Below are 14,036 nucleotides of genomic sequence, written 5' to 3' on the forward strand. Positions count from 1 at the left end.
ACACAGACTGGCGAAATGTAGTAAACAGTGAGGAGGATAGTAACAGGCTTCAGGAGGACACAGACTGGTGAAATGTAGTAAACAGTGAGGAGGATAGTAACAAGACTTCAGGAGGACACAGACTGGTGAAATGTAGTAAACAGTGAGGAGGATAGTAACAGGCTTCAGGAGGACACAGACTGGTGAAATGTAGTAAACAGTGAGGAGGATAGTAACAGGCTTCAGGAGGACACAGACTGGTGAAATGTAGTAAACAGTGAGGAGGATAGTAACAGGCTTCAGGAGGACACAGACTGGTGAAATGTAGTAAACAGTGAGGAGGATAGTAACAGGCTTCAGGAGGACAGAGGGGGAGGTATAAGAGGAGTGGGTGTCGCAATATTAATTAAGGAGTCAATTACTGCAGTAAGGAGGGATGATATATTAGCAGGTTCCTCTAATGAGGCCATATGGGTGGAGCTTAAAAACAAAAAGGGGGCAAGCACTTTGCTGGGAGTGTACTATAGGCCTCCAAACAGTCAGGGGGAGATAGAGGAACAGATATGTAGGCAAATCTCAGAGAAATGTGCAAATAATAGGGTAATAATAATGGGGGATTTCAACTTCCCCAATATTAACTGGGATAGTCAGAGTGTGAAAGGCTCAGAGGGTGTAGAATTCTTAAAGTGCATCCAGGAGAGCTTTTTGAGCCAGCATGTAGAAAGTCCTACAAGAGAGGGGGCGGTACTGGACCTAATTCTAGGGAATGTGGCCGGCCAAGTGGAAAAAGTGCTAGTAGGTGAGCACCTTGGTGATAGTGACCATAATATGGTAAGATTTAAGGTGGTCATGGAAAAGGACAGGGATTGGCCGGAAATAAAGGTTCTAAATTGGGGGAAGGCCGATTTTAATAGGATAAGGCAGGATCTGGCCAAAATGGACTGGGATCAGCTACTTGTAGGAAAATCCGCATCGGAGCAATGGGAGGCTTTCAGAAGGGAGATTGAGATCATACAATGGCAACATGTTCCCGTAAAGGTCAAGAGTGGTTCCAAAAACCACAGGGAACCTTGGATGTCAGGGGATATACGAGAATGGATTAGGAAAAAAAGGAGGGCTTTTGGTAGATACAAAAGGCTAAAGACAGCGGAAGCCCTAGAGGAGTACAAAAAGTGCAGGGGGATACTTAAAAAAGAAATTAGGAGATCAAGGAGGGGCCATGAAATAACACTGGCGAGCAAAATAAAGGAAAATCCTAAGATGTTTTATAAGTATATTAAGGGTAAGAGGATAACCAAGGAAAAAATAGGGCCCATTAGGGACAAAAGTGGCAATCTGTGTGTGGAGCCGGAAGATGTAGGAGGGGTTCTAAATGAATTTTTTGCATCTGTTTTCACTATGGAGAAGGACGATGTAGTCATAGAAATAGGGCGGGGGGACTGTGATATGCTCGAACATATTAACATCGAGAGGGAGGAGGTATTGGCGGTTTTAGCTGGCCTAAAAATGGATAAATCCCCAGGCCCGGATGAAATGTATCCCAGGCTGCTGTGTGAGGCAAAGGAAGAGATTGCGGTGGCTCTAACACATATATTCAGGACCTCTCTGGCCACAGGGGATGTGCCAGAGGACTGGAGAACCGCTAATGTAGTACCATTATTCAAGAAGGGTAGTAGGGAAAAACCGGGGAACTACAGGCCAGTGAGACTAACATCAGTGGTAGGAAAATTATTGGAAAAAGTTCTGAGGGACAAAATTTGTCTCCACTTGGAGAGGCAAGGATTAATCAGGGATAGTCAACATGGCTTTGTCAAGGGAAGATCATGTCTAATTTGATTGAATTTTTTGAGGGGGTGACTAGGTGTGTGGATGAGGGTAACGCAGTGGATGTGGTATACATGGATTTCAGTAAGGCCTTCGATAAAGTCCCGCACAGGAGACTGGTCAAGAAGGTAAGAGCCCATGGAATCCAGGGTGCCTTGGCACATTGGATACAAAACTGGCTTAGTGGCAGAAGGCAGAGGGTGATGGTCGAAGGTTGTTTTTGTGACTGGAAGCCTGTGGCCAGTGGGGTACCACAGGGATCGGTGCTGGGTCCCTTGCTGTTTGTGGTCTACATTAATGACTTGGATATGAATGTAAAAGGTATGATCAGTAAGTTCGCGGATGATACAAAAATTGGTAGGGTGGTGAATAGCGAGGAGGGTAGCCTCAGTCTGCAGGACGATATAGATGGGTTGGTCAGATGGGCGGAACAGTGGCAAATGGAATTTAACCCGGAAAAGTGCGAGGTGATGCACTTTGGGGGGACTAACAAGGCAAGGGAATACACAATGAATGGAAAGACCCTAGGCAAGACGGAGGGTCAGAGGGATCTGGGTGTGCAAGTACACAGATCCCTGAAGGCGGCGGAACAGGTGGATAAGGTGGTAAAAAAGGCATATGGGATACTTGCCTTCATTAGCCGAGGCATTGAATATAAGAGCAAGGAGGTTATGATGGAGCTGTATAAAACACTGGTTAGGCCACAGCTGGAATACTGTGTGCAGTTCTGGTCGCCACACTACAGGAAGGATGTGATCGCGTTAGAGAGGGTGCAGAGGAGGTTCACCAGGATGTTACCAGGGCTGGAGCGCTTCAGCTATGAAGAGAGACTGGGCAGATTGGGTTTGTTTTCCTTGGAGCAGAGGAGGCTGAGGGGGGACATGATTGAGGTGTACAAAATTATGAGGGGCATAGATAGGATGGATGCTGAGGAGCTTTTTCCCTTAGTAGAGGGGTCAATAACTAGGGGGCATAGATTCAAGGTAAAGGGCGGGAGGTTTAGAGGGGATTTGAGAAAGAACTTTTTCACCCAGAGGGTGGTTGGAGTCTGGAACTCACTGCCTGAAAGGGTTGTGGAGGCAGAAACCCTCACAACATTTAAGAAGCATTTGGATGAGCACTTGAAATGCCATAGCATACAAGGCTACGGACCAAATGCTGGAATATGGGATTAGATTAGACAGGGCTTGATGGCCAGCGCGGACACGATGGGCCGAAGGGCCTCTATCCGTGTTGTATTACTCTATGACTCTATGACTCTATGACACAGACTGGTGAAATGTAGTAAACAGTGAGGAGGATAGTAACAGGCTTCAGGAGGACACAGACTGGTGAAATGTAGTAAACAGTGAGGAGGATAGTAACAGACTTCAGGAGGACACAGACTGGTGAAATGTAGTAAACAGTGAGGAGGATAGTAACAGGCTTCAGGAGGACACAGACTGGTGAAATGCGCAAACAGGTGGCCATCATGCAGAGAAGTGTGAGGTGATGCATTTTGGAAGGAAGAATGAGGAGAGGCAATATAAATTAAATTATTTCAGATTATTTCAGGAGGGTTGGTAATCAGCGGACACAGATTTAAGGTAATTGGCAAAAAATTAGTGGGGAAATGAGGAGAATTTTTTTTACACAGCGAGTTGCTATGATCTGGAATACCCTGCCTGAAAGGTAGGTGAAAGCAGATTCAATTCAAACTTTCAAAAGGGAATTGGTTATATACTTGAAAAGAGAAAAATTGCAGAGCCATGGGGAGAGAGCAGGTGAGTGGGACTAATTGGATAGCTCGTTCAAAGAGCTGGCACAGGCACGATGGGCTAAATTGCCTCCTTCTGTGCTGTATGATTAATTAATTAATTTAATTTAACTGACTCAAGCGGCCAGGCTTTATGACACCCAGCTTTTACTCCACACTATACATATAGGCTGATACTTGTCACAATAGTCTAATTCTAAATCAACTCATTTTCTGCAAAATGTCAAAACAAATGGTTCCTCACATTTAATTCATAAAAATGTTTCAATATTTATAACAATTAATGGGTACCCTGTTAATGGGAATGTTTATTTAATGGAACATTTGCCCAAGCACCAATTCCTCATATATTTTGATGGAAAATAGTTTTGCTGTTGAAGGTTTAGGCTGGACTGTTGGTTTATAAACATAATTCCTAGACTTATTTTTGGTGATTTTTTTGTACTCACATCAGGGCTGGAGAATGAAAAACTTTCCCACATTCCCAAGCTCATAGGGGATGATGGCTGATGTAGGGGAAGTTGAAAGGGAAGGAGTTTTTGTTTTTTAAGCAAAGGATAACAGCATTTTCTCTAAGCAAATATGATTGCACAGAAACTTCCAGAAGCTCTTCAGTTTGTATGAACAACCACTGTAATGCACCAAACACTCTGCCTGCATGCCTTGGGGATTAATAAGCCTGTTCACACCTGTAAAGCAACTGTCTTACTTATTGTTACCAGTGAGGTGTGATTGACCGGCTCTTTTTCTGAGTGGCAGGCAGTGACTAGTGGGGTACCGCAGGGATCGGTCCTTGGACCCCAGCTTTTCACAATATATATTAATGATCTGGACGAGGGAACTAGATGTAATATCTCCAAGTTTGCAGACGACACAAAGCTGGGTGGGCGTGTGTGCTGTAAGGAGGATGCCGAGAAACTCCAGTATGATTTGGACAGGTTGGGTGATTGGGCAGAAGCATGGCAGATGCAATATAACGTGGATAAATGCGTGGTTATCCACTTTGGTGGCAAAAACAGGAAGGCAGATTATTATCTAAATGGCAATAGATTGGGAGATGGGGAAGTGCAACGAGACCTGGGTGTTCTTGTGCACCAGTCGCTGAAGGTAAGCATGCAGGTGCAGCAGGCGGCTAAGAAGGCAAATGGTATGTTGGCCTTCGTAGCGAGAGGGTTTGAGTACAGGAACAAGGATGTCTTGCTGCAGTTGTACAGGGCCTTGGTGAGGCCACATCTTGAGTATTGTGTGAAGTTTTGGTCGCCTTATCTGAGGAAGGATGTTCTTGCCATGGAAGGAGTTCAGCGAAGATTCACCAGGCTGATACCTGGGATGGCAGGAATGACGTATGAGGAGAGATTGGGTCGATTGGGCTTGTACTCGCTGGAGTTTAGAAGAATGAGAGGGGATCTCATCAAAACTTATAAAATTCTAACAGGACTAGACAGACTAGATGCTGGAAGGATGTTCCCGATGGTCAGGGAGTCCAGAACCAGGGGTCACAGTCTAAGGATAAGGGGTAAGCCATTTAGGACAGAGATGAGGAGGAATTTCTTCACCCAGAGAGTGGTGAACCTGTGGAATTCTCTGCCAAAGAAGGCAGTGGAGGCCAATTCATTAAATATATTCAAGAAGGAGTTGGATATATTTCTTAAGGCTAAAGGGATCAAGGGATATGGAGAGAAGGCAAGAACAGGGTACTGAATTTGGATGATCAGCCATGATCTCATTGAATGGCGGAGCAGGCTCGAGGGGCTGAATGGCGTACTCCTGCTCCTATCTTCTATGTTTCTATGAACATTGAGAGTTGATATTGAGGGTAAATCTCCGACTACACACTCCCAGAGGAGAGCTTCACCTGCTGGCAGTGCATATGGAAACATCTAGTGCGTGCTGGATACGGTTTCCAACCTTAAAAGTTTATTTTACTCAATTAATTTAACATCTGCTTTATAATAAACATCTGTAGAAATATTTCAATCATTTTCCAGATGTTATACAGCATTATAGAAGATGCGTATATTTCATAATCTACCAAGAACATTCAGTACTCAATTGAGCAAAAAAAAGCAATTAGTATTTCTGATTGCCATGGTAATGCTACCATGTGTCTTACGGAAATCTGCATATGGATAATTTGTATTCAAGTCATTTTACAAACCCTGTTTTCATTCATGGGAACAATAATAGCAGTGAACAACTGCAAAGTTGTCAGTGGAATTTAACCTTTACTTTTGTTTTCTGCTCTCCAAATAGAATGAGAGAAATCTTTTGAGATGCAGTTAAACTGTTCACTTTGCTCTGCTTTAGTTATGAGCCAGACTCTCCACTGTGGCTGATATTTAAAGTCAGCAGTTCTCAGCTGTGTTGTAAGTCAGGTTGTTCCAACCCATGTGAAAACTCACAATCTGCCTGTCTCAGCAGTTGTCTGCAAACTGCAGCCCGTCACCTAGCTTCTAATATTGAAGGAACTGTGAAAAATTCACCTTTAAAACATGGTGAATAAGGACTGATACTCACCTTGGTTCTTTAATGGTAAAGGCATCGTCTCCCTGAGTTTGCTTAGAAGATTTTTCATTTCTCGTATGTCTCTGTAGAAACATAAATATAAATTATAGAAGAAATAAAACAACACAATTCGAATGGAAAATGTTTACTAACCTTTCAGTATTTTCTATATCTGCGGAAACATGCCATGAATACAGTTGAAGATCTTGGAGAGGTGAAGATGATGTATCTTCTAAAATCGGAGCTTGGGAACTCTCTTCCTTTTTACTGTCTATTACTTTGGGAACCACCAAGGAGTCCTTTCCTTTAAAATTCAAAAAAGGAACAAATGACAGTAGTGATCATAATTGATAGCCACTGTTTACCTTATTTGATCCACTATTAAATAAGTACATGAATATTCCAATAAATAATAGCTCAGTAACAAAATTCACTTCCACCTAAATGTACTGAAGCAATAGCAAACATTACAGAATAATCCGATCAGGCTAAATAAATGTTGAGTTATAGTGAGGTGTAGGAGTATTTCTTGCCAGGTACATTCCTATAGAACAGAGGAAATAACAAGGAAAAATGCAAATCTGAAAAAATGCACAACAGGTCAGTCAGCATCTTGAAAGACAAAGGTTAATAATTTGGGTGAGCCCCTTCATCAGTCGTTTGAATTTTATCAATTTTGATGAAGAAAAGTTAGCCCCGTTAGATGCAGACTGGCCTGCTGGGTATTTACATAGGAACAGGAGTAGGCCATTCGAGCCTGCTCTACCATTCAATTAGATCATGGCTGATCTTAACTCCATCCACCTGCCATGGGTCCATATCTCTTTATACCCATATCTAGCAAAAATCTATCGATTTCAGATTTAAAATTATTAATTGAGCCAGCATCTACTACTTTTTGTGGGAGAGTTCCACACTTCGGCCACCCTTTGCATAAAGAAGTGTTTCCTAACTTCTCTCCTGAATGGCCTGGCTCTGATTTTACGTTTATGTCCCCTTGTCCTAGACTCCTCACCAGCAGAAAAAGTTTCTCTCTATCTACCCTATCAACTGCTTTCAAAATCCTAAAAACCTCAGACAAATCATCCCTTAGCCTTCTATATTCCAGGGAATACAAGCCTAGTTTATGCAACCTCCCCTCATAATCTAGCCCTTAGAGCCCTGGTAACATTCTGGCGAATCTGCAATGCACTCCTTCCAAGGCCAATATATCCTTTCTAAGGTGCAGTGCCCAGAACTGTACACAGTACTCCAGATGTGGTCTAACCAGGGTTTTGTATACCTGTAGCAAAACTTCCTCCCCTTTATTTTCTAGCCTTCTAGTTAAAAAGGCTAACATTCCATTAACCTTTTTAATTTATTTTTGTACCCGACTCCTACATTTTAGTGATCTGTGTACATGGACCCCTCAATCACTTTGGACCTCCATTGTGCCTAGCTTTTCCCCATTTAAATAATACTCGGATCTATCCTTTTTTTGGTCCAAAATGGATGACCTCTCAATTACCTGTGTTGGAATCCATCTGTCACAGTTTTGCCCACTCACTTAGTCTATCAATGTCTCATTGTAACTTTATGCTTCCGTCTACACTACTTATTATACCACCAATCTTGTGTCATCGGCAAACTTAGATATATGGCTTTCTATTGAGTTGTCTAAGTCATTAATAAATATAGTGAATAGTTGAGGCCCCAGCACAGATCCTTGTGGAACACCACAAGCCACTTCCTTCCAATTCGAGTACATACCCATTATCCCTACTTTCTGTTTTCTAATGAAGCAATCTCCTAACCAGGTCAATAATTTGCCTTCAATTCCATGAGCTATAATTTTAGTGATTATTCCTGTAGAACAAAAGGTCTTGGCCTTATACTAAAGCCCCAAAGTGGCAAGACTTCACTTCTGGCACGAAGCCTCATTTGGCAGATACACAAATCAGAGAATCAAGTGCAGAGATCCTGTGCCCAATTTGCACCTCTCCTGATTTTCCAACCATTAATTTCAATGGCTACAAAACCTGGAATGTCGCAAATCAGGCAACGCTGACCTCCAGCTTCAAGGTCTGCTCTCTTCATTAAGTTAAACATAAGAACATAAGAAATAAGAGCAGGAGGAGGCCATTCGGCCCCTTGAGCCTGCTCCACCATTCAATAAGATCATGGCTGATCTTCTATCTCATCTCTACTTTCCTGCACTATCCCCATATCCCTTGATTCGCTTAATATCCAAAAATCTATCGATCTCTGTCTTGAATATACTCAATGACTGAGCCTCCACAGCCCTCTGGGGTAGAGAATTCCAAAGATTCACCACCCTCTGAATGAAGAAATTTCTCCTCATCTCAGTCCTAAATGGCCGACCCCTTATTCTGAGACTGTGGCCCCTGGTTCTAGACTCCCCAGCCTGGGGAAACATCCTCCTTGCATCTTCCCTGTCAAGCCCTGTAAGAATTTTGCATGTTTCAATGAGATCACCTCTCATTTTTCTAAACTATAGAGAATATAGGCCTAGCCTACTCAATTTCTCCTCATAGGACAAACTTGTGAAGGCCTTGTGATTGTAAGGATCCATTGTTCTGGTGGGTGAGATCCACATACCTCCAAGCCCAGGGCACAGAATTCCAGATAAGATAAGAATTCGGAGAAACATCTCCATACCAAGCATGCATTGAGGAGAATGAAGGGGGGTTGTTGGTAATTCAAAGGTAGTAATCTCTGGATTGCTACCAGTGCCACGAGCTAATAAGTTTAGAGAGAGTAAGATAGATAAGCTAAATACGTGGCTTGAGCAGTGGTGCAAGGGAGAGGGATTTAAATTCTTGAGGCATTGGAACCAGTTCTTGGGGAGGAGTGACCTGTACCAAGGGGACGGTCTACACCTGAACTGTGAGGGAGCCGATGTCCTCGGGGTAATATTTTCTAGGGCGGTTCGGGAGGATTTAAACTAATTTGGCAGGGGGATGGGAACCTAGGTAGTGGAAAAGAGGGAAGTCATATGAAGTCGGAAATAGATGGTAGAAAGGTGAGAAGCAATAAGCAAAGGAGAGAAACACAAAGGGCCAAACTAATTCATAATGAGAGTGTGAAAAAAGCAAGCCTGAAGGCTTTGTATCTTAATGCTAGAAGCATTAGGAACAAGGTGGATGAATTAGTTGTGGAAATAGAGGTAAACAAGTATGATTTGATTGGGATTACAGAAACATGGCTGCAGGGTGGGCAAGGCTGGGAACTTAACATCCAGGGATATACAATATTTAGGAAGGATCGGCAAAAAGGTAGGGGAGGTGGGGTAGCATTGCTGGTAAAGGAGGGGATTAATGCAATGGAAAGGAAGGATATTAACTCGGATGAAACGGAATCTGTATGGGTAGAAATGAGAAATAGCAAGGGGAGGAAAACGTTAGTGGGTGTGATATATAGGCCTCCAAATAGTAATATGGAGGTGAGGGAAGGCATAAAAAGGGAAATTAGAGAAGCGTGCGATAAGAGCACAGCTGTCATCATGGGTGACTTTAATTTACATATTGATTGGACTACCCAAATTAGTAAAAATTCTGAGGAGGAGGAATTCCTGGAATGTTTTCGGGACGGTTATCTGGACCAATATGTCGAGGAGCCGACTCGAGATCAGGCCATTTTAGACTGGGTATTGTGCAATGAGAAGGGACTTATCACCAATCTTCTTGTACGAGGCCCCTTGGGTCAGAGCGATCATAATATGATCGAGCTCTCAGTCGAGATGGAGAGTGAGGAAATTGAATCAGAGACTAAGGTCCAGAACTTAAATAAAGGGAATTACGAGGGTATGAGACGGGAATTGGGTAAGATTGATTGGGTGGTGTTTCTGGGGGGATTGACAGTGGATAGACAATGGCAAGCATTCAAAGATAGAATGGAAGAATTCCAGAACATGTTTATACCGGTTTGGCATAAAAATAAACCTAAAAAGGTGACTCAACCGTGGATAACGAGGGAAATTAGGGACAGCATAAAATCAAAAAAAAGGGCATATCAACTGGCAAAAAAAAGCACCAGACCGGAAGATTGGGGGCAGTACAGGATACAGCAAAAGAGGACAAAGGGATTAATCAGGAAGGGGAAAATAGAATACGAAAGTAAACTTGCAGCAAACATAAAGACAGACTGCAAAAGCTTTTATCGGTATATCAGGAGGAAAAGACTGGTAAAATCCCAAGTCGGTCCCTTGCAGTCCGATTCGGGAGAATATATAATGGAGAATAAGGAAATGGCAGACCAATTAAACTCATACTTTGGTTCTGTATTCACAAAGGAGGACACAAATAACCTCCCAGGAATATCGGCAAACATAGGGACTAATGAGAGGGAGGAGCTGACAGAAATTAGTATCTCTAGGGATATGGTGTTGGGTAAGTTGAGGGGACTGAAGGCCGACAAATCCCCGGGGCCTGATAAACTACATCCTAGGGTACTTAAGGAGGTGGCCCTGGAGATAGCAGATGCTCTAAGGATCATCTTCCGGAACTCCATTGACTCGGGAACAGTACCCGTGGATTGGAGGGTAGCTAATGTTACCCCAATATTTAAAAAGGGGGGTAGAGAGAAAGCAGGGAATTATAGACCAGTAAGCCTTACATCGGTTGTGGGCAAAATGCTAGAGTCCATTATTAAGGATAAAATAGCGGAGCACTTGACAAATGGGGAAAGGATCGGACAGAGTCAACATGGATTTACAAAGGGTAAATCGTGTTTGACTAATCTGCTGGAATTTTTTGAGGAAGTAACTGGTAAAATAGATGGGGGAGAGCCAGTGGATGTGGTGTACCTTGACTTCCAGAAAGCCTTCGATAAGGTTCCACACAAAAGATTATCATGCAAAATTAAGGCTCATGGGATTGGGGGCAAAGTATTAACGTGGATAGAGAACTGGCTGGCGGATAGAAAACAGAGAGTTGGAATAAACGGCTCGTTTTCGGAGTGGCAGGCAGTGACCAGCGGGGTGCCGCAAGGATCTGTCCTGGGACCCCAGCTGTTCACAATATATATAAATGATCTGGATCAGGGAATTGGATGCAATATTTCCAAATTCGCTGACGACACTAAACTAGGAGGAGGGGTGGGCTCTGATGAGGATGTCAGGAGGCTACAGTGCGATTTGGACAGGTTGGGGGAATGGGCGGATACGTGGCAGATGCACTATAATGTGGATAAATGCGAGGTTATCCACTTTGGGGGTAAAAACAGGAGGGTAGATTATTATCTAAATGGCAATAGATTGGGAGATGGGGAAGTGCAGAGGGACCTGGGTGTTCTTGTGCACCAGTCACTGAAGGAGAGCATGCAGGTGCAACAGGCAATTAAGAAGGCAAATGGTATGTTGGCCTTCATATCAAGGGGGTTCGAGTATAGGAATAGGGATACCTTACTACAGCTGTACAAGGTGCTGGTGAGACCGCATCTGGAGTATTGTGTACAGTTTTGGTCGCCCCATCTGCGGAAGGATGTTCTTGCCATGGAAAGAGTGCAACGGCGATTCACCAGGCTGATACCTGGAATGGCGGGAATGACCTACGAAGAGAGATTAAATAGTTTGGGCTTGTACTCACTGGAGTTTAGAAGATTGAGAGGGGATCTCATCGAAACATATAAAATTATGGCAGGCCTGGACAGGCTGAATTCAGAGAGAATGTTTCCAATGGCCGGGGAGCACAGAACCAGGGGCCACAGTCTAAAAATAGCGGGCAAATCATTTAAAACAGAGATGAGGAAGAATTTCTTCACTCAAAGAGTGGTGAGCCTGTGGAATTCCCTGCCACAGAGGGCTGTGAAGGCTAATTCAATAAATATTTTCAAGAGAGAATTGGATATATTTCTGAAGGCTAAGGGGATTAAGGGTTACGGAGAAAAGGCGGGGACGGGGTACTGAACTGGTAAGATCAGCTATGATCTCAGACGAAGATCAGCCATGATCTCATTGAATGGCGGAGCAGGCTCGAAGGGCCGAATGGCCTACTCCTGTTCCTATCTCTATGTTTCTATGTTTCTATGTTTCTAATTGTGCAAGACATCCGTTAAAAACCAATACCAGGAAACTTCGCGATATCCGGCACCGACGGGACCGGCGTGATGCCGATCTATGAAAACTTCCGGACAGACCAGCGCTAATGTTGAAGGATACGGAGGTTTTCATCTCCGTATCTGACAACAAACACTGTTGCTTAGCAACAGCTTGTAAACAGTCGGCCCATACCTTGGAAGCGTCTCTGTAGCTTAGCAACAGCTTCAGAGAGGCTTTCCAGAGACTGACTGTTTGAAAAAATGCTAGGAGAAAAAAAAAGAAAAAACCTTAACAAAATGGCTGCTGATTTCTGCCGTTAGATCGAGGTTTCCGGACATACAACCTCCGGATAAACCAAAGTTTCCTGTATAAGGAAAGCCAAGTACCCCAGTCAGGCAGAGTTCTCGGGGTGATTTGTGATGCCGGTGCCATCGATAGGAGGAAGACTGATCACCTTTCCATCCTAGGCACAGATATTGAAGTTATGCTGTTCATGCCTGTTTATGTATGCTAAGCATTTCTTGTAATTGGTAGTGACATTTATGTTCTGGTGTATTGCAATAATTAGTAGTAACATGCCGGCCTGAGGCCTGAGCCAAATTCGGCTTTGGGCCTCGTTTAAATGCCGCTGGTGCACTGCGGGCGCTAAACGGGAGCCCCACTGAAGTTCAGTGGTCAGGAAGAGTGGGAAATCGTCCAGCTCACATGCGGAGCTGGCTAACAGGTCGGCTCATTCCTACCTGAATTTTGATTTTGGGGTCCTACAATCAGCGTAGGGCCCTAATTTGCATATTTAAGGAGTCTAATGCCTGTTTCAGGCAGGCGCCTGGACAACTAAAGGTCACCTGAGCCAATATGGTGTGACGGGCACTTCCACCATATTGATCAGGTGCAACAGTTTCATCCTACATTTCATCACACTTCAAAAGTACTTCATTTCCTGTAAAGTGCTTTGGGCCATCCTGAGGTTGTGAAAGGCATTATATAATGCAAGTCTTTCTTTCTTTTTATTATGTGAGTGTATGTAAGGCGTTTTCTACTAAGATTTGGTGCATATGATTAAAACGGTGCCATCGTAGTCACATCTGTGGCTAGTCAGCGATTTCTGTTGGACAACACTGTTTTAAAATGAGCAAGCTAACATCTTCTCTATAATAGCAGACAAAGGAACTTCATACGAAAACATGAACTCATTTATTACTAATATTCAACAGTGCAATTTGAATCCAAAAGGGAGATAGAAACAAATAAAGTGAAAGATATAACGGGTGATTTCACGATCTAATGCTTCCAGTTTGCGTCACAAAATTTTACAGGTACAAAATAGGCAGCCGCAAGTTTAATTCCTCCCTCATTCTCTGCCCAGTTCTGGTGTTATAGCAATAAATGAGCTGGAAAGGCCATTTCAGTTTGTTACCATGAAACAAACCAACAAATAAACAGATTGAACCTTTTCTTTTTATATATTTATTACTCTTTATTTTCTTCTTTTTTCTCTCTCGCGTGGAAATGACTGAGTGATGTTATTGTATGAAAGCTTGATGTGCTGACATGCAATTCTGGAACAAGGAATTTGAGACAGATGCGATAAGCATTTGTATGATAACATTACTTACAATAATTTCTAGACTTCTGTCTCATTTCTTTGTCTTTGTCTCTTTTTAGAGGCGATTCCACAATTTCCTGGGATGTGCTCCCTGTGTGAGCATCTCTCCCCACTGGAAGCATTAGATCGTGAAATCACCCGTTATATCTTTCACTTTATTTGTTTCTATCTCCCTTTTGGATTCAAATTGCACTGTTGAATATTAGTAATAAATGAGTTCATGTTTTCGTATGAAGTTCCTTTGTTTGCTATTATAGTGAAGATGTTAGCTTGCTCATTTTAAAACAGTGTTGTCCAACAGAAATCGCTGACTAGCCACAGATGTGACT

General features: G+C 43.1%; 1 protein-coding gene across 6 annotated transcripts in view; it reads right to left on the reverse strand.

Moving 5' to 3' along the window:
- rgs7bpa (regulator of G protein signaling 7 binding protein a) overlaps positions 1 to 14,036 on the reverse strand; it is a 176,578-nt gene that overhangs the window by 18,473 nt on the left and 144,069 nt on the right. For all 6 annotated transcript variants that reach the window (XM_085971270.1, XM_085971296.1, XM_085971304.1 and 3 more), the window contains 2 exons: positions 6,218 to 6,368; positions 6,077 to 6,147 (listed from right to left, as the gene is read on the reverse strand). In XM_085971270.1, coding sequence (XP_085827396.1) covers positions 6,077 to 6,147; positions 6,218 to 6,368 — 222 coding nt within the window. The remainder of the gene's footprint in view (positions 1 to 6,076; positions 6,148 to 6,217; positions 6,369 to 14,036) is intronic.

The sequence above is a fragment of the Somniosus microcephalus genome, chromosome 2 (assembly GCF_052327205.1).
Source record: "Somniosus microcephalus isolate GS21.2 chromosome 2, FLI_Smic_1.0, whole genome shotgun sequence".
Lineage (NCBI taxonomy): Eukaryota > Metazoa > Chordata > Chondrichthyes > Squaliformes > Somniosidae > Somniosus > Somniosus microcephalus.